This window comes from Spermophilus citellus (assembly GCF_964194105.1).
Source record: "Spermophilus citellus genome assembly, chromosome: 5".
NCBI classification, from domain to species: Eukaryota; Metazoa; Chordata; class Mammalia; order Rodentia; family Sciuridae; genus Spermophilus; species Spermophilus citellus.
Genome location: NC_138186.1, coordinates 175,165,609 through 175,192,707, shown reverse-complemented (window position 1 = coordinate 175,192,707; position 27,099 = coordinate 175,165,609). Strand labels below are relative to the sequence as shown.

Genomic DNA, 27,099 nt, shown 5'->3' with positions numbered 1-27,099 from the left:
TCCTCCACGAGGGGATTAGCAGTGACCGCCCGGGCTTATTAAAACTACTCCTTGAAGGCCTCGCCCCACCACCGGGCATGGCTGTAGGGCCCACTGGGTGACCAAAAAGTCCTGCTGCATCACAGCTGAACTCATGAAAAAGCACCCCTCGTACTCAGGTACACTTTGGTACCCCAACACGACTAGCGCCTTCCGGAGGGAAGCCGACCTTCGCTTCCGGTCCTGCCGCACTTCCGCCTTGCGAGCGATGCCACACTTCCGGCTTCCGGTCTGGGCGAGTTCCGCTTCCGGCCCAGCGGCCCGCACTCGCCCCAATGGCGGCAGCCCCGGCTCGGCGGGTGGAGCTGGGCTTCGCGGAGCCGGCGCCGGCGTGGCGACTGCGCAGCGAGCAGTTCCCCAGCAAGGTGGGCGGGCGCCCGGCGTGGCTGGGCGAGGCCGCGCTGCCCGGGCCTGCGGCGCTGGGCTGCGCGCGCTGCGGCCGGCCGCTCGCCTTCCTGCTGCAGGTGTACGCGCCGCTGCCGGGCCGCGCCGACGCCTTCCACCGCTGCCTCTTCCTCTTCTGCTGCCGCGAGCCGCCTTGTTGCGCCGGCCTACGAGGTGCGGCGGGGCCCAGGCGCGAGTAGCGAAATTCTCCAGCTATAAATGAATGCCTTTCTGTAAATAAGTAAATCACTTTACAAGGCATATGGCATAGAGACTCATATGTTTGGATTGCTGTTTTGTGTCGCTGGACGTTTTTATACCTTTTCTCTTTATTCTTAGTTTTTAGGAATCAGCTACCCAGGAAAAATGAGTTTTACTCCTATGAGCCACCATCTGAGAACCCTTCCCCAGAAACAGAATCTGTATGTCTCCAACTTAAGTCGGGCGCTCATCTCTGCAGGGTTTGTGGCTGTTTAGGCCCTAAAACGTGTTCCAGATGCCACCAAGCACACTATTGCAGTAAGGAGCATCAGACGCTAGACTGGAGGTTGGGGCACAAGCAGGCTTGTACCCAAGGTAAGTCCTTTTTTTTCTTTTTTAATCTTAGCTGTTTCTTAGTTTCATCCAACACAAATATTTTATTTCCAGGTTAAATTGGAAAACAGAGTACAGTTCAAAAACTTAATTGCTGGTAATAGGAATGTTTTCATAAGAGTGACAGTAAAGTCTTCATCAATATTGTGTGACCAGCCTTGCTCTAATCACAATCTGTGATCCTAATCTAAAATACCAGCACTACATATATCAAAATTTAGTAGGGAAAACTGTTACTGTGCAAAACATAATATAGTCACACATTATTTCAGTTAACAACAGGCAACCTGCAACAGTGATCCCTGAAGTCTGCAGGAGCTTAAAACTTTGCTTAGTGGTCAACACAAGACTCCTGTGTTTGGGGTGATGCTGGTGTAAATATGCCTACTGTGCTTCCAGTTGTGTAACAGCATTGCAGTAATCATGCACAGTACAGACTGCTTGATAACAAGTAACTGTTGTTTATGAGTTTACTTCTTATTGTCTTACAGCACACTCCTATTTAAAAAAGCAACTTACCATAAAACAGTATGCTGAGTTAGGCCAGCAATAGCCTCATGTTCTTATGTTGTCATGACTTTTGACTGCATGATGAGGCTGTCAGCCAACTGACCTGCCCACCCAGGTTTTCACATCCTGTCCTGGCTTAACAATAAAATCACTCAAGGACATGAGGCGGTACTTTAGAAATGGAAAATGTATAGATTGTCTTCAAAACCAAATGGTTACTTATGATGTTGTTAATATTATTTGTCTTAGTTCATTTGGACCATACAGTTCCAGACCACAACTTCCTTTTTCCTGAATTCGAAATTGTCATAGAAACAGAGGAGGAGATTGTGCCTGAAGTTGTGGAAAAGGAAGAAGACTTTGAGATCACAGGAAGCATGGGTAAGGAGTCGGCATCGGCACTCATGATAAAATATGGTAGAAAGGGCTCAGTACGTCAAGAAAAGTGGTCCTGAGAGGAATGGACTCTATTTGGAGATCATAAGCTGTCGAGTGAAAATACCCTTCCTGTACCTCCCTGGCGTGTGTCAGGTACATTCTGCTTCCTAAAAAACCTGGGAAGTGAGTCAGGTACCACAACAAAACCCTGGGATCCTAACTGTTTGGAAGGCTGAGGCAGGAAGACTGCAAGTTCAAGGATAGGCTCAGCAACTTAATGAGACCCTGTCTCAAAAAATAAAAAGGGCTGGGGATGTAGCTCAGTGGTAGAGCACCCCTGGATTTAATCCCCGATACTACAAAAAAAAAAAAAAAAAAAAAAAAGATGCTGGGTGCTGGAAATTTGGAGGATTATCTTGGGTCCCAGATCTGTCCCCCAGATGGAGATAGTAAGAGTACCTGGTGGTGTTTGGTTTCTCTTTCATCTTGCCAGCTTTACATGCATGCTCGTATCAGCTTCTCTGGAGTTCATTCTCTGGGTAGTGTCTGTGCTGATGAGTACCCAGCACTTACTCAGCTGAGGGACCATCTGTACACATTCTCAATGACATCCTGAAGCTCCCACATTGCTAGTGAGGAAGTTGAGGTTCTGAGTATAACATGCTCTGGTCAAAATAACTGATAGGTGTTATCATTCAAGCTGGAGCCTAGTTATTGCCAACTCTAAAACCTGAACTCTTATCCACTTCAACAGGATTACTGAAACTAAGAATGTCAGCTTTCTGGTTTACAATTCAGTCAGCTCATAGAGTCCAGAACACTTATTGAGAGTCCTGCTTTGTGCTTTGCTTCTGCTGTTGAATACAGTGGGAAGCAGCAACCTCCAGTGTTGGGTTGTCTTGTGGAGGAGCCCAGATACTGCTTAGGGAGGTCAGGTTCCCTGTGACGACTAAAGCAAGTTTAGGTGCTGTGATGGTGTAGAAAAATGTGGGGGTGGGGGTGCATGTATTTGTATGTGTGTTCATTATTGCTTGTGGTTTTAGAAATATTAAACATTGAGTCATGAAAATGCTTTCCTTCAGGAAAATGGGAGGGGTGGAAGGCAAAGGCTGGGCTTGGCATCTTGTTTCATGTAGCTGCCACTATGTAAGGATCGCATGTAAGGATTTATATAACCATGAAGTGAAACTAAATTTTAAAAGTAGTCACTAATCAAAAATAAATGAATTAGTCTCATAGCCACTCTAAAACTATTCTAAATTACTTAGAAACATAGTGGGGTTTTTGTTGTTGTTTTGGTACTGTTGAGCTGAGAGTCTCATGGGTGCTAGTCAAGTGTTTTATCACTGTGTTACATTCCTGGGAAGCAGTGATTCAGCAGTACCTCCCTGATAGGATCTACCTCAATAGAAAAAAGACAGCTTTGGTGTTACTGTTACTTTGAGATGGTTGTGTATTAGGGAATAAAGCAGATGAGTCACCATGTTGGTCTGTTGGGCATGGAAGAAAGATGGAAAATGTAAGATTAAATGAACACCCTGTAGGTCTGAGTTTATACTGAAAGCATGGCTGTGAATTTCTGATTTATCTAATCTGCTACAAAGGCTTAGAAATAAAAACAATCAACTCAGTAGCAGTGGGAAGTCTTTTTTTTTTTTAAATATGTTTTCAGTTGTTGATGAACCTTTATTTATTTATATGTGGTGCTGAAAATCAAACTCAGTGCCTCATACATGCTAGGCAAACACTCTACCGCTGAGCTATGACCCCAGCCCAGCAATAGGCATTCTTGATGCATAAATACTATTTCTCTTTAAAACAAACACTAGTTTCTTTGGACAAGTGGTTGGTTCCAGAATAGGGGGGAAAAGCACAAGATGCTAGGTTCAAATAGTGTTGGAACAGTCTTCCAGAGATCAAGGAAGCAAAGACTAATAGGGCTGTGTCAGAACTCAAGAACTAATGTGAAAAGGCTCCAAGCGGCACAGGATAATCTGAACATCCATAAGAATACTAACCAGTATTAAAACACTTTGCATGGCTCAAGGATGATACTTTGAAATTTGTAAATAAAGGAAAATTTATGTCTTTCAAGGGGGTGTGTAGCTGAAATATTCATAGTGAGATGTCTGGGGTTCATTCAGGGTAACTGGGTTGGGGCCTTGAAATTTTAGTTGGCGCTGATTCACTATAGTATTTCTAATTTTTCACATGTTCAACCTTTTCCATAACAAAATGCAAAAAAAGAAAAAAAAAAGTGTCCCATGGGGGGATGTCATCCTGAACCTAGGTTTGGAGTTCCTTAGTGGAAGAGGTTGGCAGGAAGCCAGAGGGAACATCAAAATGTCATATAAGGTCACACTGAAGCTTTCTCCTACACTGGATGTAGGCTGCTCTGGTTCCTCCTTCCATCTTGGCTGTGCCAGTGAGTACCACTAATTAGTGCTCTTGTGATTTTATTAGTGGTGAAGTGTTACTTCAGCCTATATAAGTCAATATTGATCAGAGTGTTTTGATACATTACAGACAAAAGGTTGCCTTGGCAGCCACCAGTCTCAGGGTGGCTGGAATCCCAAGAATGAATGTGCAACAGAAAATGGGTGTTGGGTGACTTGAGTGTGTGTGTGCAAGGAGACTTGAGTGAGAGTAGCCATAAGGAGGGTGCACGTTGGTTAGGTGTCCTGTGTGTTGGGCAGGGTGCTTGGCTTGGGTCTATAATTTGGGAGCAGGCATAGTAATGATGTACTACTACATGAAGCACCTAGAAATAAGCACCAGTTTTAATGTGTGAGTTAACAGGGAAAGCTGTTGGTTAGAACTGGGTTCCCTTCACATGTGTGAATTGTTGCCAAGTGGGATTTTTCCTGTTTCTGTAAAGTCACTGTGTTGCTTTTCCAGATGAAGCTCTTGAGGAAGAACTGGATTCCATGGCAAAGCATGAATCCAGGGAAGATAACATTTTCCAGAAGTTCAAAGCTCAGATAGCCCTTGAACCAGAGCAGGTAAAAGAGAATTTATACCTCTTCACTTTATTTTTCTGTTTTGTTTGGTAAGTGTGGTCCCTGAGAAGTGACTCCTAAGCTAGTCTCTTCCTTCAAAGTCCACAGACATCTTGCTACTGTGGTATTTGCACAGATGGGGCACATAGAAAGGTGCTTTTGCACTTATTCTCCACTTCACATTCCTGAATTCCTAAAGGTATACTGTTTATCACACAGGATTCATTTTCTAAAGAAAGCATCAGCCATGAGAGATGCAGTATTGCCTAAGATACATGACATTTAGGCACCACTGGGTGCGCGCGCGCGCGCGCGCGCACACACACACACACACACACACACACACACAGCCAATTCTCCAACAGATAAACACACTTTCCTCTATAACTTCCTTCTCCACAAATACATACCTAAGATAACTCAGCTATATTCCTAAAAACCAGTCACGGAATCAATTTATAGGAAGGATTTGACCTTGACCTATATTCCAAACACCAAGAAGGTGGTTTTTAGCAATGATTCTGCTTTTAACAAGACAGCCACTTGATTGTTTTGGGAAGCTGATTTCAATGAATTTATTATAGGCACCATGTTTCACTAGGTATTTGTCCTTTTGGAAATGCTTCAAGTTCCTTACATGTGTTTGAAGGTAAGTACCAACTCAGGCAGCATTTCGTATAGGAAGGGGAGTCACACGCTTTAGTCCCTTCACAATGTACTTCCTAGATGAGGATTCTGATGGGCTAGGAAGAGAAAGCATCATGTAGGAAAGTAGCTGAAGTAGTGGCTTTGAGCCAGTTGAGGCAGCATTACTGTACACACCATGAACTGCCTTTCAGGTCAGAGCCGCATCACACACTGTGGAGCCTGTGCAGCCCCCTAGATGATAAATCAGAAATTTCTACCACTGGAAACCATTGGGTGAGGTGTTCCTGTTTGAATGTGGTCCTTGCTGATTTTAGATTCTCAGATACGGCAGGGGTACTGAGCCCATCTGGATTTCTGGTGAAAACATCCCTCAAGAGGAGGATATTCCCAACTGTCCCTGTGGTGCCAAGAGAATATTTGAATTCCAGGTATGGCCTTAAGTTAGGACTATTTTAGTGTATAATCACCCTGCTTTGTTTTTGAACATTTAGAAACTTTACCAAAATAGCAGGTGCCCTTGGGACAGTAGTAATACAGAAAGTGCCCTGTGGTGATGGGAGCAGATGGTGTTCTATGCCACGAGGCATCTTACTCACCCCCATGTCACTCTCCTCAGGTCATGCCACAGCTCCTGAACCACCTCAAGGCAGACAGACTGGGCAAGAGTGTTGACTGGGGCATCCTGGCTGTCTTCACCTGCGCCGAGAACTGCAGCTTGGGCACTGGCTACACAGAGGAATTTGTATGGAAGCAGGATGTAACAGATACACCTTAAAGACATCTTCAAGCCCTAAAAAAGGTTACTGACATCTTACAGCCTTGCAATTCCATCTCTGATTTTATCCCTGAGAAAGTAACTGTACCAGAGATGGAGGAACAAAGATGTGGCTTGGGGCCTTGTTTAGTGTTAAATATTTCTAAAACAATGTCCAGTAATGGAATTACGTGAATTTGGGTACATCCAAGTGAAAGGTTATTAATGATACACACTTAACACAGATACCAAATGAGCGGGAGGTCTAAATTAACACCGAGACCATTATATCATGGTATGTGTTTTTGTAAAAATATTTATACATGTATATGTACAAAAATATAAATATAAAGCTGCACACCAACTATGAACTGATTTACCTATGAACAGTGGGACTAAGTGAAATAGTCTTTTTACTGTATACTATTCTTGTATAATAAAATGGGTTTTGTGCCTTTTTAAGTCAAACCATCTCACTCAGAGCACTTTTCCACCTGTATTTGCAAAGGCAAAGAGAGAGTTAGGTAAAATTCTAATGGACTATTGTTTGAGGACAGAACACATTGAGATTCCCAGGGACTAAAGCAGCATCAGAGCCTGAAAGGAAAGTGGCACTATCCAGGACTGACCTTTGTCAGCCAGGGGCCCTGCCTACAGAGAAGACAGACGCCATAGTCTGCCTTCATCAAGGAATTGGACAGAGTGAGTGCCTGCCAGGGAGCAGCCTGAGGCAAGCAATGGTTGGCTTCAAATGGGCCACGTTCTTTCTGGTCCATCTGTAGACAAGTAGCCAAGGCTGGTTTCATGCTCACATTCCTTTTAGCCCAGAGTGGCTTCAGAGGGACAGGGTGGTGGTGGCTTTGAAGCTGGGTGCTCAGTAGGCGACAGCCACCACATGCTGCTAAAGGTTATTGTCATCAGCTAGTGGCAAAAGTTGGTCACAGCACTTGGTGGGAAAGGCAATGGTTTGGGTCTTTGTGTCCCAAAAGAAATAATTACTTAGAATATGTTAGGGTCTAAATGGTAAGAGCTGCTATTTAGGGACATTAAAAATTAATAATACCAAATAAAAATTTTGAATATGTTAAGCAACTTCATTGCCACTCACAACATTTGAAAACACCATAAAATAAGCACATCACCACATTGCCATGCTCCTACAGGTGTCAATCACTGCCATCTAACATACTGCTCATGTTCAAGTGCCCTGCCTGGCTCACACACTGCCTACTCACTCTAGAGAGCAACGTTCTCCACTCTGCCTTTTTATCTCAGATATCTTAGTGCTGGTGTAACAATCCTTTGACAGTTTCAGAGATGTTTTGGGGAGTCACACAGGCTGTGTGTGTGTAAATGTGGGTGAAGTAAATGAGCAATTGCAAGATACTGGACATAACAGCATAAACTCATCAGGCTGAGGCAGGAGGAACACAAGTTCAAAGCCAGTCTCGGCAACATCAAGGTGCTAAGCAACTCTCTAAGTACAAGATAGGGCTGGGGATGTGGCTCAGTGAGTGATTGAGTGCCCAAATTTAATCCTCAGTACCCACCCCCCACCAAATTCTAGCTAATAAATGAAAGATTAAAATTCCATCATTTTGCAACCCACTAACGAATTATAGCCCTAGGAATTACACAGCTGTATCTGTAGTAAATATATGCTAAACGAGCATGAGTCTACAGCTGGCAAAACCCAGATAAGCTCTACAAGCCTCAGAACCAGTACACTAGAAGAGGTAGAATGTAAAAACAGCTACTTTAAATGAACATCTAGCCAGTGTTAGTGTCTAGGAGTTTCTGTGGACTCTGGATAGACAAGTGTGAAAAGTGCCTCTGGGCCACTTTGCACCTTATGCTGAGCATTCATACAAGATTTTAAATCTCAAGAGTCCCCGGCCTCTGAGATAAGCACTGAAAAAATAAAATTATTATTTAAAGACCACTGCATGTCTAGAACTTGTGGTGCAACCAACTACAGAATCAACAACACTACTAAGTTTAGTAATATGACTACTACTTTTTAAACTTTTCATGAAAAAATTTCACTAAGAACTCAACAGAAACCATAATGTATTTAGGAATTGAGGAATTGTGAAATATTGAAGCCAACGTATGAAAAAATCATGGAACTTTTGCTCAAGAAAGAACAGAGAGGTATTGCTTTCTTGGACAGATAATCTTTCCAAATGTGCCATGTGACAGAAATACAAGCAAAGGGTATTCTATACACTGCTGCCTTTGGGCTGTAACCTGGTATGACCTATCAACACTAAGAATGTATAAATGACCTTCAACATGGCAGTTCTCATCTGAGAGTTTTGTCCAAAACAGGGGCACTCCCTGAAGCCCTGTGTATAGCAGTGAGCTCTGGACACAACAGGAATGACCATGGTGCAACTAATGCAGGTTGGAGATGTGTTCGATAGACTGTAAAGGCACAAAACCAAACACATACCTTAATATATTTCTCCAAAAGTGGTATCATAGCACCCTCAAAGGACAGACTTGCAGAGGGCAAGACTTGGAATATAGTTACCCTAGAGAAACAGGCAGAGGGGCAAGGAAGGACCGACATCTCTTTGATTACATTCCTTGAGCTGTGTGTGATGTATTTTTTACTATACATACTCTGGTTTACAAAAGGAAAAAAAAAATACGGAATGAAACCCAAGAACTTATGTCCATCTGAAAAGAACAAATAAAAGCCTTTACTAGCTGGACGTGGTGTCACCCCACTGGCTCAGGAGGCTGCAGCAGGACTATCACAAGTTCAAGGTCAGCCTTAGCAACCTAGCAAGACCCTGTCTCAAAATGAAAAATAAAAAGCCCTCAATAGAAACGACGCACCAAGCACCAGCCCCACGCCTGGAGGATGAGGCCTTCTGCCCCTCAGCAGCTTTGTGAGCTGAAGTGGGTCCTGCAGAAGGCAGCCCCACCTCTAGAGGAGGAACAGGCCTGAAGAACTGTGGGTTTCGGGCCCTGTGCACAGGAATGCACTGCCAAGTGCAGACAGAGGCAGATGCCAAAGCTATCTCGGGCACTGTGTCTAAAGTAGGTGTTTTAAACAGTGAGACCACGTGACTCTTGGAAGGTATCATTCATAACAACAATTAACACTCTTATAAACTGCATTTATTATACAGAGTACTCTGAAGAAAGAAAAATATGTACAGCCATTTTTTTCATTAATACATCTGTTCTGTCCTGCAATACTGGAAAGGCGGAATGTGTCTGGCACAAAAAATAACCCCTAAAGTTACAAATTAGAAAAACAACACTTTTAAAAAAGATTTTTTACTTTTCCGGTAGAAATATAAAAACTGTGGTTTATGGGGGCAGAGGAATTAAACAAATAAGAAGTCCAATTGTATAGGTGGCTTTAACACTTCTGTCCCTTACACCAACCAACTTGCCAACAGCAGTGTTTGAAATCTAAATATAAATAAACGGGCAGCGTCGCCCACATAGCAGCACAGGCGTGCAACTCTCAGCAGTGCTGCGGGAGTCCCAGAGCAGCAGCAGCCCCTCCCACATCCTGCAGAGGGCCACAAAAGATCAGCCTGGTGTAGCAGGCTGCACCTGAAAGAGCCCAGGAACAGTACCAAGCTGATTCGCTGAAAAGCAAGTGTGTGGGGCAAGTATGGTGGTGGCAGCCACTACGTAGTCTTCCTGAATCCCTTCAGAATGGGGTAGATGTTCTCAAACGCTTCATAAATTTCTGCTCTGACTTTAGCACCTACAAAGGACATATTGGAGCAGAGAGTGTGAAATGGCATCTCTCAGCAGTGTGAGACAGAAAAATCACTTCCTTAAAACTCCAAGTACCATCCACTCCAAACCCAGTTAATTAACAGATGCAGACATCGAAACACTACTGGCAGGGCCCCTTGCCGAGGTCCTAAGTTTATTTCTAAAACAATAGGCACTGTTAGGCAATGCAGCTGGAGATGACGCCAGGCACAAGGCAGGCAGGGAGAACCACTGTCACCTCGATGGCTGCCTCCAGCCAAGCTCTTCTCAGTCTTCCTTTGCTGCCTCAAAATGGTATTGTTTACAAGCCTCAGTGTCACAAGTCACAGGGCTAACCCCAATGACAAAAGATAGGCATCCTGCCCCTTCCCTGCTGGAGGCTGCTGCACTTCCCCTCCAAAGGGTCCACACGCTTCTTGGCAGCATTAGGGTGGGAGAAAGAGAGGAATAGGGCAAAGGCAACTGCTAAGGACGACCAGAAAAGCCACCCTCGAAACTCACACTTGCAGACACTGCTCCCCACTGCACCTTACCTGTTAACACAACCTTCCCAGAAACAAAGATAAGGAGCACAATTCTGGGTTTGATCATTCTGTAGATTAATCCAGGAAATAGCTCTGGCTCATAACTAAAAGGAAAATGGCAGAAACAAGTTAGAAGTCGTGAGCTTCCTATTTCCAGATGGAATGAGGACTGAACAAGGGAAACATTGAATAGGTGCACAAACCAGGCCATAGAGCCTCCTCAGGGCAAGGCCACCGTGTCCAACATGGAAGCCCAGCTGGCCATCCTCCTGTGCCTGTCTCTTTCTACTGAATTGGAGCTGTGTCTATATTCTGCTCCCTGATCTGTGTCCACATTCATCCTGGGCAAGCTATCTCCACTTACTACAGTCTCTATGTACTTCTAGGAGCTGAGAGAGACAACCGCCTTTGATGGTATCTCGCCTCCTTAAGCTGTCAGTACTGGCCAGGCAGCTTGAGAAGGAACCTACCCGTAGTGACGCTGGCTACCCAATGAACTTGGTCTCTCACATTTGCTGCTTCAGAGAATGAAAGTAGGATGTCACCCTGTGTCTGTGTGTTGAGTGGCATAGTGGGGAGATTCCCAGGTGAAAAGTGAAACTGTACCAGGGATAAAAGTAGCATGTGCCTCTGGGGCACAAGGGGCGGAGCACGAGTGGTGTGGTGGTCAATGGAGAAGAGAAGATGGTAGCAGGGAGATGAGGCTGCATGATGGGCTGCCCCATGAGTCTGCAACAGCAAGCAGCAGGGACAACTAGAGGTGACTCTGCTCGTAGGTCTGATGTAATGCTGATGAAAAGAAGAGCATCAAATTGCAGGAAAAGCAACACAAGGGACTGTAGCTCCAATCCATGTGTTTAAAATGTATTGACTGAGCAACAAAATGATAAGGACACACAAGTGGAATACAGTTCATTCCATTAAAGCGACTGAGTCATCTCAGTAACATGGGAGGTTAAGAGGCAGATGCAGCAGCAGCAGTCCAGTACTACACCTGTGTTCACACAGTACCTCGGCATGGACTTCCCCTGAACCAGGTTTAAGTGGCTTATGAATGAACTCTGGCCGAAGGCTACCCAGCACACCTTAGACTTACCTGCTGAACTGCTGGTGAGTGAGCACGAGGCCTTCCAGCCTTATGGGGAACTTCACATCACAGCTCCCCACCATGTTCTGGATCTTGAAATCTAAGAACTTCGCGGGGAAACCCAACTTCTGCACAACTCTGGCATACTTTCTTGCTGCTAGTCTGGACTGTTCTTCACTAGACAAAGGGGGAAAGCAAGTTATTTGTATTGAATCCAGCTGCAATAATTATTTAGATGAGTAACACAAAAAGTCCAAATTAGCAAACTAACTAAACCTTTCACTCTCTTCCTAATAGGAGGGAAAGATCAACCCTCATTGACAACATCATCGAGTACTGCTGTGTGCTCACAAACTGCAGGCCTACCAAGCAGTCTTTCCACCAGCCAGACTGCCAGAACTGCTGCATTCCTGCATTCTGGCCCACAGATTTCTACCATCTGTCTCTCTTAACCCACAGTTCTTCATGAATTTGATATTCAGAAACTTTTTACATAGGGATTTTTTTCATCAGCAGTTTTGATGTTGCATTATCTTACCCCAAATGCAACTGAACTGCATGGATGAATAAGTGCTGCAACATGTGTCTAAACTCATGATAATGTTAACAAAAGGAAACCAATGCTATCTGAAGTGAGTAGAACCACATGCCAGGTTAACCATAATGTAGTGGCACTGGAAAGTAACCTGCTGAAGTGTGAGCTCAACAACAAGAAGCCACGAGACTGTGCAACAGGAGAGGAAACCCTCAACTACCTCTTGGCTCCTGTGCACACCATTTTCCCAGAGCTGAAGATGAGTGCTGTGGTCCGCGGCTCCCGTATCCTCATGATTACGGCTGCAAACCGCTAAAAGGGTCAGAGAGAAGCATTAGTGGGATCATCCAAACTGTTGGGTTTGCTGGAACTAGAAAGTGACAAAGAATATCACAACAAATAGGAAAGATCCAGCACATACGATTATCTGTTCTGAATTTCTGCATAGGTCAAGCAACAGAACAGCCACCATGAGACCAGGCCACATCAAGGTCTGCCATGTTCTTTCACACATGCATCCCACCACCAAAGCTAACAGTTACACAAATTGGCTCTGGGTATTCTGCTTTTGTTTTACTGTCTGTTGTTTTGCAGTGCTGGGGATGAAACCCAGGGCCTCGTGCATGCAAAGCAGGCACTGTGCTACCAGGCTACACTCTCAACCCAGTTCTTTATATTCAATAAACACCAGAAACTGTTTCTATCTTATATTTGCTGTTTATCATGACTAGCATCTGTAAATATACATTTTCAGTTTATATACAAACCTTCAAATAAACTAGTAAGCCTTTTCTACTTCCTCAAAGGATTAATAAGCCAGATTATAAGTATATCAATATGTAATAAAGTATGATCCTATTTGGAGCTGGCCTTTAGAATACTAAAATATTAAACAATTATAAATGCAAAGTGAGAAAAAAGTTTTTTACTTTTCTGTTATTTATGTGTTAAACATGTTGGCTCTTTTAAAACATTTTCTTGCTAACATTTTAATTCACAGGGAAAATCTTTCAATGGTGGATTGAGTTAATGGCCTCAGTTACAAAAAAACAAGGCAAAACTTTATTTTCAAATAGCTTAAGTTTTTAATATATGATATTTTCTCTTTTGGTACTAGGGATTGGGGATGGAATCCAGGGGCCTTCTATCCCTAGTCCTTTGTATTTTTTATTTTGAGACAGGTTCTCACTAAATTCCTCACGCTGGTCTTAAATTTGGTGATTCTCCTGCTTACACTTCCCAAGTAGCTGGAATTATAGGTGTGACCATCGCACCATCGTATCAGCTGAAATATGATATTTAATTTAATTAATAATTAATAAGAAAAGATCCTTAATATTTCTAATCAAGATGACTCCCCCCCCCCGCCCCCAGACTGAACCCAATGCCTCAGGCATGACAACACTCTACCATTGAGCTATGCTCCCAACCCCTAAGATAACTCACTGACAAATTAGATTGCTTTGACATTTTTAATTTAAAACTATTGCATCTTCCCCCCCTCCTTACCCACAAAAATGCTAGCAGTATGTTCTAGATCGCATGACTCCCAAGATAAGCCCAATTACTCAGAATCTCCTAAGTTTCTTCTATATTTTTAATTGGTCACATAACTACCAGCACTTCCTTAGAGATTGAAAAATGATGCACTGAACTCAGACTGCGATGAGCCAAGACTCATCTCCAGGTGCTTGGTGTGATGCAGACTCACTGACAGGATAATGGTGGATGGTGCCTCAGCTTAGCTCCCTGAGAGCTTAAGACCAAGAACAAACATCTTCGGCTACTGGACAATTTAAGATAAAGACACAAATTCCTGTCACTGAACAGTTTATATCTCATTTTTTATGTTATAACTAGCAGAAATGATTGAGACCATATGAGGTACTATAGTCAAGGAGATATTTTTGTTTTCTTATTAAGGAAACTATTAGTTTATTAATATTTGTTTCAATTCAACATAATATGTACATATATATTTATATATTTACCTATTTTAAAGTCAAAGGTAAAACCCTCAAAAAAGTCCAATAATTCTGATACTTTTTAAAAAAAATTTTTAAGTTGTAGATGGACACAATACCTTTATTTTATTTATTTATTTTTATGTGGTGCTGACGATCGAACCCAGTGCCTCACACGTGAGAGGCAAGCTCTTGACCACTGAGCCACAATCCCAGCCCCGATATACCTTATTTTTTTAAAAAAATTTTTTGCTCAATTCAAAATAAAATTGTTAGATCCCTTTTACACCTAAACAACTCCTGTATTTTCCTAAATGGACACTTAGAAGACCCAAAGAGGTTAAAATAATTAGGCATATTTAATGTATTCCATATTTTAAGTAGCCCAACTTACTAGTTAACTAAAACACCCAAATCTGAAAACTGATTTCTTTCTTGACTGATTAGCACAGTGATTCTAACCTCCACCTATGCCTGGTTTCTCACTGCACTAAAGGTCCAGGTCTCGTGATGCCTTGGGGATTTGGGACGCACCCAAGTCCAACAGGCTGTTCACCCACAATGCATATCTGCCACAGCTGGCAACAACCCTCATCTGCCTCCTGTGCACAGATCATGTCCAACTCACCAAGGTGTGGCTCTGGATCGTCAGTGTTACAGTGTTGTAAAAGCAACACACATTCAGCATACACCACAGTTCATACACAGTACAATACTATCAAGCTGCTGGGTGACAGCAGCTGGCAGTGTCCCTAAGCCATGCCATGGTGAGGGAAACTGGCAGGGCAGTCATCTGAGGGCAGGTGGTGGGCCCAGGAGGAGATGAAATGCCCTCACAAGCTAAGGAACATCTGCACTAGGAAGTACTACTCCTAGTAGTACTAAACCCAGCTCCTTTATTTCCCTTCTGTTGCCTGAAAAGGGGTTGACCATCAAAATAAACTAAACTCTTCTCATTCACAGACATATTTAATTATCAAGATACAACTATGTTGATACAGTATAACTTCTGCATATGAAACACTGTTACTAACAGGTCTTCTTATTAGATGTTCACAAATAAATAGCTGCATTAATTGTAGATGAGCCTTTGCAGTATGTCATCATAAAAATAAAATGTTACCCCAATTAAAGTACTAAAAACCAAGGACTTGCTGGAGGAAACCAGACTTTGGAGAACATAAGCCTGCATTCGAACTCTCGCTGTCAGTTTTGCTGCCAAGGCATCAAAAAGATAATCTGTCTGCTACTCTTCCAGGTTGCAGGGGAGAAGCAGAAAGTCAATCATCATCTTTGCTTTATATTTTATCTAAATATCTCAAAATGGCCAATCTCATCCAAAATCACCTTTGAATTTCACTTATACATGTGTAGAAAAACACATAAGCCGCCACCACCACTGCAAAAAAATAAACCAAACATACTGAAAGAACTTGAACTTTAGAAGTCCAACAAATTATCAAAACTGACTGGCTAACAGAGGTCCAGGTAAGAGAACTTTCCCAACTTTTCACTGCCCAACACGAGAATCTGCATAGAAGTTTGTTCACCTTGTATTTGGATAAATACTTCCAACTAACCAACTTAAAAAAAAAAAAAAAAAAAAAAAAAAAAAAGCTGGTTAGCTGAAAGTAACCAAGCTGATTTGTGGTGGTTATTCTCCTGGTTAGCTTTCAGCCAATTAGATGAAAAGTCAGTTCCACATGTTTACTGATAGTTACGACTGCCCTGCCCTTTGCTACCTCCTAACAATAGGCTGCTTAGATGCTGCTACACAGCTACTGCTTCAAGACATTTGACCAAGGAAATCACAGGAGAAAGCACAATACCCAAGTTCAACCTGCACTGGGAGTTTGACCCAAAGGTGAAAACTGAGGCACACCCGCAAGGTGTTCGCGAACTGGGCAAACTCAGGTGGGCAGTGACTCCAGCAGACACGCATAACTCAGGCAAACTCCCAGGGCTTCTTGAGATTCCAAGAGTAACTCAATGTGTCCTCTGCTTATCTGCCCAGCTGCACAGGACAGAACAGCTTGACTGGCCAGCATCTATCTAACGATGAAAAACAGAGACCACATTTTAAAACAGTCCCAGTTTCTCCTTCTCCTCTCTCTTCTTTTCCTTACATAAAATTTGTTTTCTTTTGTTAGAGGCATTCGAGTCAACACTGGTCTCCCCGGCACCTGATGCCTCTCTGGTGTACATGCTCCAATGCAGGGCCCTGCTTCTGCAGGACGAGCTCCTCCACCTGGGCACTTCCTTCCAATGTCCACTCATTTCTTAATGCAAAGGTTTACTATGTTAGAAAATACTTCCACTGGCACAGTAATCTCTCCTAGAATCTCTTTACTACAAAAAAAAGTAAAAGTGATAGAAAGGTAGAAGACCATATCACAATAAGCTGTCTTATCCTTATCAACTTCAACAACTACCAACTCTTGGCTTACCTTGCTTCATTCACACCCCTCCCACAGGATTAATGAAGGAAACACACCCTGCCATTCTTAATGGTTCATAATGTAATAAATGGGTTCAGATTCTGCTCTCCAGCTTCAAGTGGTCTGACAAGTGTATATAAACTTGCTTCACCTTGCACAATGCTAAATCCCAAGGGACTCACATTTAGCAGCTACAAAGTAAAATGTGAATAGAATGAAGTTCTTCTATTCACTGAACCTCAAATATTAAAATGATACCTTTTCCCCTAGAGCCTCATTTTGCTGCTATCAAGAACCTTAAGCACAATACAAACTTTCTGACCCAGAGACAACTATAAGGAAATTCAGTTTTACCAAACAGTTTGAAATACGTGAAAATGCTCTGACCTTGGGGTTATATTCAGCATTTCGGGCACGAAGTGCAATGGTCTTCAGGTCAAGTTTACAACCAAGATTTACTGTGGATACTATATTTCTGAAAGAAATTTGAAAAGAAAACATGATGATTTAGATTATTTAACTTTTACACAATGAAGTATTAAATGCTGATCTAGGAGCCTTGTTCTTTCACTAGGCTTTAAGGAACTGCTGACCCTGTTGAGTGTCTATCAAGGATCCCATGGCATGCTGAGCACCTCACACACTGGCCTCAGAACTCACAGCACACCAGCAGGCAGCAACTGCCAACACCACACGTTCAGATAAAGAATGGAGACTTCCAGGGAGCACCCTGTGTTCCAAGTGTGGAGCCAGAACCTGAGCCTGTTTCCACCCCTGCCCTCCACTTATCCCTTCCTTGGCTTGCTCCCAGAGAGCCAGCACCAGCCCATCCTAAATCACTATCTGTAATGAAAACAGGCAGGCAAGGACTTCCTCAGTCCTTTACAAGTAAGTTATCTTTTGGAAGAACAAGAATTCAGTTTCTTTAGCAAAGCAAAGGGGCCTGATTTCTCTTCTGATTAGCCTCAGTAAATCAAGATAACCTTCTGGGACTGAGGAACCCTTTTCATTTTTTAGCATTCTTGAATTGTTTCATGAATAACTCACAAAAGAATAAAGACAAGTTTGAAAATCAACTTCATTAGAAACTTAAATAAAAAGGGAAACATGGCAAACTCAGAATTTTTGTTCCATATTTTCCTGGATTTGAAAGCATATAGACTTGAAACGACCAATGCCAAGGACCTAGATCTTTACCACCTAAGAATTCTGATTCCAGAATTCAGGAAGGAGAGATCCTACCTTCACTGCTGAAGTGAAAAAGCATCACTGTCAGAAAGCAGTTCTCTTGAAACTGGATGGCTCATAATTTACTAGTCTTTTCTGATACACACTCCTAAAGCCAGTTAGGCTGTGTTTTCTACATCATTTCTACATTTCTACATCAGATCTTCCTTCCTGTCACTCTGCGTACAGACCTGCCTTCAACATGAATCCATCTACAAACTGTGTCAAATAAACTCTGGTGCATCTATCACAAATTCAGTCATATCTTTGGTAAATGCATTCTTATATGTTTTCATTAAATATTTACCTCAACTCTTCACAAACCTACAACATTTAGATCAATAGGGCTCTGAATAGACAGTGAAAACTAAGTAACTTAGCTGACTAAATGTCCAGGGAATGTCAGAAACCACTGCCCACCCCCAACAGGTGTCATTTATGACTTCAGCCACAGAGCAATCCTGAATGCCCATGGAAGTCAACAGCATTCAGGACTATGGGAGCAACAAGGAGAAAAGTGAGCTAGCAAGACTTATCACTCCAAAGCCACAAAAATAAACATGATTTTGTTTTTAAAACTCTGTGGGGTCAAAAAGATAGAGAACCCAGATTTAGGACTTTGGGTAACAATCAGGATCTATGATCACACACTACTTAGTTCCAAAAATGATCAGCAATGGCTTATAAATGACAGTCATGCAATTAACAAAATGACTAAGCACAGAAAGACCATCAGCTCTGAACAGCACAGGGAGAGGGCAGCCATACAAGAGCGTCTGCAGCTTATAGCTCATTAGCTTCCTAAAGGTAAAATCACATGCTTCTCATGGACAACTACCTGGAAATATCTGCCTGGTTTTCAGGAAGAGGAAATTTTTCCTGCCTCCCTATCCTGTTACATATAGGACCCACTACAAGTTAGAAAAACTCACTTAGGACAATAATAGTCATTCTCGCCTTATGGGAAGACCACAGATTTGTATGCAATCCTCATAATAAAATGGAAAACTGGGACCACCAGGACCTTGCTGAACTGTGCCTAACCCACAGTGCATCAGCTGGAGGTGACGTCTACAACAGCGCCCACACCCAGCTCCAGTGTGAGGCCCACGTGCAGGACAAGGGCAGTTTCTGAGGATGCTAGGAAAGCCCTCCATGGGGGGTGGAGGGTGCTGACTCAGGCCACTTTGGCTCTCTTTGGGGAGCACAGCACCACTGTGCAACTTCTGGAGACACAGACATAGCACAGTCAAAGGCTCCTCCACCTTAGGGCAACACAACACAGATTACTCACTGCAGCTGCGGCACAATCCCAGAGCTCTCCGAGGCTGGTGTGGCAGGAGTGATGGGAGTCATGGGGGTCATCGGGGAGGGATACAGGGGCGTGGTGCCCGGCAAGGGTGCGGTGGTAAGAGTCTGTGAGTGGAACAGCTGTGGGGTCTGGCCGGAGGCCCCCTGTGCCGGCTGCTGGGGTGCTGACTGTTGCGCTGCTGCGGCCACCACCTGTTGTTGTTGCTGCTGCTGCTGCTGCTGCTGCTGCTGCTGCTGTTGTTGTTGCTGTTGCTGCTGCTGTCTCTGCTGTTCTTCCAAAATAGACAGGCTGTTGGTGTTCTGAATAGGCTGGGGCGTCAGGCCCGTGCCATAAGGCATCATGGGACTAAAAATGGGGATCCCAGGCGTCATGGCACCCTGCAGAGAACAAAGGTGGGGAGAGTCAGGCTGCTATTGCTGAGCATCTGTGAGCCTTCCTGGTGGAGCTGCAGGAGACCATGAAGCAAGATGCTCTAGAAGAGTGAATTGCCAAGTATCACAGGGACGGTACTTGCTATTCTCAGAAATGTGCTTTCTTCCTTAATCCTGGACATAGCAGACCAGAGCTCAAGACTTGGAAACCACTTACCACAAGAGAACCTGAGAGAGTGGCTTAACCTTTGTAGCATGACCAGGGAATAATAATGGTCTCAATTATTAGACAGATGTACCCTTATTTAAAATGCCACTCCAGCACCTGGGGAGCATCTGTTCCCCTATACATGATCAATTACAGTCATTTTAGAGGCATCCACATGACAGGCACACACACCAGAGACATTGAAGTATTACTAAGCAACCACAGAGAGGATTACTAGAACACTACTCAAAGGTTGATCATTTGCCCTCCCCAAAATGTGAATCAATACAATCTATCAAATACTATCAGTCTGCTATTCTACAATGCTGCCAAACTTTTCCAGATATTGTTACATTTATTAATTTATCTGTCTTTCAACAACCCTTTGAGAAAGGGAGAGGAAAGCAGATGAGAACAGAGAAGGTGAGCGACTCACCCAGGTCTAAGCCTCAAAGGCAGATGAGCCACAAATATCACTTATTTCTATAAAAATGCTGACTTGAAAAAAACCCAGGCTACAGACCTTTAAAACACTGAGACCCAGCCCAGCGCTTTCCCCTCACCAAGATCCATAGAGCCTACAAAGCTGGGAACAGCTCTCCAAACCTCAACATCATGTGCAACCCTGTGTTTTTCTGTGGAGAGGGTCCACAGGTTTTATTAGATTATCAAATACATGTGAGACCCAAAAAGAGCAATGATTCTTTCTCATTTCCACCACTTATTTGCCAAAAAGCATAAGATAAATTGTTTTAGCAACATAGTGGCAAGAAGAGAATACCAGAAGAGGGCAAGATCTATACTGTGGCCTTAACAGTACAAGTGTAATTCTCCTGCAACTATCACTTATTTCTATAAAAATGCTGACTTGAAAAAAACCCAGGCTATAGACCTTTAAAACACTGAGACTAACTAAGGCTTAGAAGGTCTGCCTTACCTTTTTTTAGTCATATGTAAAAGTTAACATGAAACAAACACAGACATACTTGTAAGGCTAAATCTGTAAGTAGAAAATCTTATGACTTCAGTAAACAAAGTTTTCTTGGGACACAAAAGTGATAACAACAAAGAAAAATTGGTAAATTGTACTTCAGAAAGAATGGAAGACATACAGAATACATGGAGTTCTTACAGCTCAATAAAAGATAACAAAAAACTCATAAAAAAAAATTAAGTCAACAAGGTGGAGCAATGGTGCAGCCTATAATCCCAGCCTCTTGGGAGGCTGAGGCAGGAAGATCCCAAGTTCAAAGCCTGCTTCAGCAACTTAGTTAGAAGTGTCTCAAAATAAAAAAAATTAAAAGGATTGGGGATGTAGCTCAATGGTAGGCTGGGCAACAGACATTCTATAAATAAAGGTATATAACTGGCCAATGAATACTTGACATGATGCTCAAGATTATTAGTCTTCAGGAAAATACATTAAAAACACAATTCTTTCCACAGCTGGGGGTCTGCAGGACAGTGCTTCAGCACACATCTGGCAGCCTCTGAGTAAAAGTGGACACCCGCATACATGACCACACAATGCCACTCTGAGTATCTACCCAAGATAGATAAAAAGTGTACACGAACGTTTATGGCACCTTAACACCCAAAGCTGGAAACAACCAGACAGCAGCAACTAGCAAACAGACAAGGGCGCTGCTTGGCAATAAAAAAGGATCATTCTCCAATACATAAATCATACACGGGGCAAAGAACAGAGACCAACCAAAGAGACATACTGTGTGACTTCACTTATGTGAGATTTCAGAGCATCTGGGCTTTGTTGCCCCTGGAATGGGCAACAAATATGACGGACATTTTATAAATAAAGATATGTAACTGTCCAATGAATTTTTGACATGATGCTCAAGATTATTAGTCATCAGGAAAACACATTAAAACCCCATGAAATCAGTGCAGAACAATCAGTGCAGAACTGATCTTCAGCACTGAAGTGTAGACTGAGCAGCAACCAGTGCTGGGGAGCAGGAACAAGGGGGCAAAGAGGCAGAGTTTAGGATTAACAAAGTGTTCTAACTTACAGAACTGACTACAAAACACACATTTAAAATGGGTAGGGGTTTTTGTATGTGAACTGTACCTCAAGGAGGTATTTAAAACTAGGAAATAATTCAGGGCTGGGGTTGATCCTCAGCACCACATTAAAAATAAATAAAGTTATTAAAAAAAAAAACTAGGAAATAATTTGGTGAGGGTGACCCTATAATCATTTGTAATGTCCTCAGTGTTCATCAAAAGACAAAGTGTTTATACACAAACGTGTAATTCGGCTTCCAAACAGACTCCCAAGTAAAACACTCCTCTGCCCATTCAAAGCCTAACAGAACTTTTCACAATCCAAAGGAAGTTGCCAACAAAACACAAGCTCATTTTCAGCAACAGTGGTTAAATGGCCCTGGGACTGTGCTGTCCCTTGTGGGCACATGCGCCCCACCCCCTACCTGCTGCATTACCTGGGGGGAGGCCAAGCCCTGGGCATAGGGTGGCAGGCTGCTGTTCTGATCCATGATGCGCACTTTCTTCAGCACCCGATCTGTTTTTGGAGCATTCCCAGCACACTCTTCTTGGCAACTTCTCAATGCTCTGGGTTACTCTCACACACGGAAAAACAGCGATGCTCCTTGGAAAAGTTTCAAGCTTAATGTTAAGAGCACAGGTAACCCGTCTTGTCTTATAACCACAGTTCTGTGGTTACCCAAACACAAATAAGAAAACCAACACAAGCCTACAGCCTTTTGTTCTATTACATGATTAATTTAAATAGTCTGACAGTACTCAAAATTAAGGCGTCATAACCAACATTAAAAACTAATGAGCAAAAACACCTCAAAAAAAATTGCTAAGCAAACTGTCCTATCAGAACAGAACATTTATTAAGCATTACATATATATAGCAAGTGTAGTATATAGTGTATACAGAAGCCAAGTTCAAGTTCAGGTTTTTAAATATTTTACCCAATTTTATATCCTCCACAATGTCTTGGGCATAAGATCCAATAAATATTGAATTAAACCCAATATTTTTTAGAGTCTTTTTTTGAGCTCCTACATTAATCAAAGATTGTAGAAATTGTGTGATACATCAATAAGTAAAAATACTGTATTGATATCAATGTCATAATCTTAACCAGGCTTCACTCATGACAGGGAAGCACTCTCAATTGAGCTACATTCCCAGTCCTTAAGACTGTGGCCTGTTTAGATGGGTCCACAAATTATCCAGTGTTGCTGTGAGAACTGACTGAATCAACACAGAACTGACTGAGTTAACAGATCAAAATATACCTAGTTATACAGTAAGCACAGACCAAATGTTAACTACTACTACAATAATTCAGTCCAAACATTTATTATCATCTAATAAGATATTCTTGCACAGAACTTATAGGTCTCAAAGCTGTATGTCCAAAGACCCATGTAATGGTCAATTTGAATTGTCAAATTGATTGGCTTAAGAGATGCCAAGTATTGAGAGGACTATGGGTGTGTCAGTGAGGGTATGTCTAGGAATGACTGGCATGTGAGACAGCCAACTGAAATGGACATCCTCCCTAAGCATGGACACCACCAACCAATAGGATGATGGCTTAGAAGGAATAAAAGTTGGAAGAACAAGGAATCACCAAGATATGCAAGCTTGATTCTTGAATGGATTTTTGACTGCTGCTGTGTTCTGCTAGTGATTACCCAGAAGCCTTCATTCTTGAGGTAAACTGTTCATTCCTCTTGTTCTGAGGCTTCAGCCTCTTGGACTGTGCGGCTACTGGTTCTTCCAGCTCTCCAGCATTGTGGACTACTCAGCTTCTGATTGTGTGAACCAACCTATTAAGTCCCCTTTTTATAATTATACTTCCTGTTAATTCTGTTCCTCTAGAGAACCCTAATACAACCCACATTCACTTAAAGTATGTGCTGGTACAAGAGTAGGCACTAAGATATTTGCTAAAGCAATGAAAAATTGGACCCCCAAAGACTACTTATCCTACAAACTCATCATTGAAAAATCTAACCAAAGAAAGCAAGCAAGAGCTCTACTTCTGAAAATGAATACATCAGAGGTATAAGAAAATTATGTTTTCTGAACTTGTTACTTTATCACAATAAAAGTGCTGCATAAAAGATATGAAGATGGAGGGGACATAGGCCCTGGCATCAAATAGTTCAACATGAAGAGCATGCAAACAAGTACTATAAAAACTTGGTAAGCCCAGGAAAGAGTATGCCCCAAGTAAGCTAAGATTCTTGAGAGCAGAAACCAGCACATTATGTCTTTGAAATCTCTACACCTATCTCTGTGCCTGGCATATGGTGCGTAATTGTGAATGAATGCACATCCTCTGTGGAAGAGAAGACAACATAGGCTAAAATCAAGTACTCTGAAGAGAGGTCATTGTTTTCACAAAGCAGGGATCATCTAACTGTGTCAAGCAAGGCAAGTAGAACTTTTCAGTCAAAAGAAATGAAGCACAGAGACAAAGATAGAAAAGCATGCAGGGTGCGAGTGACAAGGTTAGCATTAGGCTGTATGGAACGTCACTGCAGGAGATGAGACAGCAGCCATAGGAGGTCACGCTACCAGAGTTTAGATGTTATTACATACATAGGCAGTAAGAACAGTTACAGGATTTCAAAGTGCAGCATGAATTAGATCTACTTTGCAAGTGTGGTTAAATCTGAGAAGAGAAAACTGAAGACTGAAAATTCACTTCAAGGAGTCAGTGCTATGGTTGAGTAGAGAGGTAATGAAAGCAGAATTTAAAGCCCTACATATGATGCACTTATCTGGAACCTCTGCTGTCTCCAGACCACTTTTTGCATACTAAAAGTCTCCAGAAGGAACGGTTTGGTTACTGAAGGTTAGGGACCTGAGCAAACTATTTAGAGCTCACCTCTCAACAATGGCACAGACCATTTTTCCTCACCTGTACCATACAATCGCACGTTGAGTACTGCACTTATCCTTGGAAAGGAATGTTTGCAACGTCATCTTCTCATGGAAACCGGAGTATTAAATTAGGTATTTCTGGGAAGTGATCAAATTAATTCTGCACAGCCTTCTAGCTATGTCTGGATAACTCAGACATAAATCTCTTCCCAAACAAGCCTACCCCATGTTTTCAGAACCCATGCTGGCTTGATGGAGACCTTGTGAAGAAAGTGGCGTGTTTCTTTCTCAAGCTCCTCCGCGCTCAAGTCGCGGGTTTCTGACCAGATGTTTAGGTCTGGAGCATGACTTCGCGACAAACCCACCCTGTGGCAGCAAAGCGGGCGGGCTCCCGCAGGTGAATCTGCCCTCTAGCCAGCGGCAGCGGAGGGCAGGCAGACCTGCGTCCTCGATGCTCCCTGCACCCCGCGCTCGGCCCACGGATAGCAGCAGAGCCGGTACTGGGCTGCATCCGCGGCCGAGCGGCCGGTACAGGCGTGAGGGGCGGCAGCACGAGCGGAGCAACGGCCCCGCGGGCCTGCGCGCCCGCCCGGCGAGACGCCCGTCGCGGCCCTCGCTGTCGGGGTTGCCTTCGCCCAAGCCCTCGGGAAGGAGGGAAAGGTGAGCGGGCTGTTACCTGAGTCACTGCGGAGACAACGACGCACCTCCTCAGACGAAGTTCAGCCGCAGGTGGCCCCGGCGCCCGCCACGGCGACCCTGGCCGACCCCACTAAACTCCCGGCGCGCGTTGATAATGTCACTTCCGCCAGTCCCTTCTTCGGCTTCAGCGGGTTGCGCGCGCGGCGTCAACGGGAGGTGTGGGAGTCGGTCACTTCCGTCGTTTCTCCAGGCGTTTGACGAAAGGGAAACGCCGGGCGGAGCTCTTTGGTAGTTCCGGGACAGGGCGGGGCGAGGCGGGGTCGTCTTGCCAGAACCTTTTCTAATTGGTCCTTGCCGGACGCGGGAAGAATACTGGTTTTTAAATGTTGGATTTCTTTCTTTTCTTTTTTTAACCAACTAGTGGTGTACCCTTTGGAAGCTAACAACTCCAACTCGGTGTCTTCTGCAAAGTTGGGTAATCATAATCATAGAACTTGCCCGTTAGAGTTGTGAGTTTGCGTGAATCATGAGCAGTGCGTGGCAAATGGCACTCACGTATTCCTTACCAAGTTCGCAAATGCGAGCTTGCAGAATGAGGAAAAACAGAAGCAGATGGCGTGTACTCACACATTCATTTATATTTTAATTCTAGTACTACCACCTCGTGCGCTCCTCACTCTTTGTGGTTGTCACAAGATATGATCTATTGCTGCTTCCTGATACTAGGCATATTCATATATTATGTTGTTTGCTTATCTGCTTCCTTTGTATTTCTAATTATCAGTAAGGTTGTGTGTTCTTTAAGAGTGAGAAATTGTACTTAAAATAAGTACCCAGGACAGAACCTGGCACCTTGTTAACCTGTGGAGGACTAGAATAAGCAGAATGGTGATCTTCTCGGGCCACGACCATTAAGGAAAATCCTTTGTTTTATTATATGGTAAAACATGAGAAAAGGTTTTAAACAAGTACTTTTTAAAAAAATCTTTGGGTAGGGCGCCGTGGTGCACGCCTGTTATCAGCGGCTCGGGAGGCTGAGACAGAATCGCGGGTTCAAAGCCAGCCTCAGCAAAAGCGAGGCACTAAACAACTGAGACCCTGTCTCTAAATAAAATACAGAATAGGGTTGGGGATGTGGCTCAGTGGTCGAGTGCTCCCGAGTTCAATCCCCGGACCCGCCTGGTCCCAAAAAGAAATCTTTCTGGTTCCAGAATTGCATGTGCTTATTAGGTAGTCCATCCTACATTAGTTCATTACTTGCTTGTGGGCTTGCACGTAGGATTGAAAATATAATTTGTGTAAGTAAGTGCATAAGAACGTGTGCAGTTTAACACATAGCAGAATACTACTGGCACGCAACACCCTCCCACACGCCGGCCAAACGGCCCCACCTACTCTGCACGCCAGTGGTGTCGCCCGTATTGTTAGGGTTACGGGGCGCAGGTGTCCTTTCCTGTGTTTCCCAACTAGCCGATGTCACCTCGTTTATTTGGAGTGACATATCTCATTTTAGGGTAGCTCCTCGGCTCATCAGTCACTCCGCTTTTCATGGCCTTCAGCTGGTGCGGTCTGAGGCCTTTCAGAAAGCTGCGGCCTGACTACGTGTGCATCAGGGGCCGGGTCCTCTACCGCCGAGGGGGCCTTCAAGTTGCCGCTGCTCCATATTTTGGCCAAATTTTTGGTGTGGCCAGACTCTCAATTTGGCCCGCCAAGAGTGAACTCGAATGTTTTCTTTTTCTGAAGGAAAAAAATTTTAGTTTCATCAGCCTGGCAAGACATTCGGCGCGGACCTCCAGGAGCAAAGAGATGCGCCGGGTAGAGGCGCCCGCGGAAGCCGGAAGCGG

At 43.5% G+C, this 27,099-nt stretch overlaps 2 protein-coding genes across 4 annotated transcripts; one reads left to right on the top strand and one right to left on the bottom strand.

The window, feature by feature from the left end:
* Positions 1-281: 281 nt before the first annotated feature.
* On the top strand, positions 282-6,693 carry PDCD2 (programmed cell death 2). 2 transcript variants are annotated; one of them, XM_081296151.1, is made up of 6 exons: positions 282-597; positions 763-999; positions 1,777-1,908; positions 4,804-4,907; positions 5,867-5,980; positions 6,169-6,693. In XM_081296151.1, the coding sequence occupies exons 1-6, from the start codon at positions 315-317 to the stop codon at positions 6,325-6,327; spliced, it is 1,029 nt and encodes a 342-aa protein (XP_081152277.1). In that variant the 5' UTR covers positions 282-314; the 3' UTR covers positions 6,328-6,693. The 2 variants fall into 2 exon arrangements, with proteins under 2 accessions (XP_081152277.1, XP_081152278.1); XM_081296152.1 differs by lacking the exon at positions 5,867-5,980.
* Positions 6,694-9,409: 2,716 nt separating this feature from the next.
* Positions 9,410-25,422, bottom strand: TBP (TATA-box binding protein). Of its 2 annotated transcripts, XM_081296682.1 has the most exons (9): positions 25,293-25,382; positions 23,355-23,535; positions 22,185-22,351; positions 19,126-19,520; positions 16,992-17,079; positions 12,423-12,514; positions 11,677-11,844; positions 10,590-10,684; positions 9,410-10,042 (listed from the first exon to the last, which is right to left on the bottom strand). In XM_081296682.1, the coding sequence occupies exons 3-9, from the start codon at positions 22,236-22,238 to the stop codon at positions 9,963-9,965; spliced, it is 972 nt and encodes a 323-aa protein (XP_081152808.1). In that variant the 5' UTR covers positions 22,239-22,351; positions 23,355-23,535; positions 25,293-25,382; the 3' UTR covers positions 9,410-9,962. The 2 variants fall into 2 exon arrangements, with proteins under 2 accessions (XP_081152808.1, XP_081152807.1); XM_081296681.1 differs by lacking the exon at positions 23,355-23,535 and having other exon boundaries at positions 9,411-10,042; positions 25,293-25,422.
* Between the last annotated feature and the right edge of the window lie 1,677 nt (positions 25,423-27,099).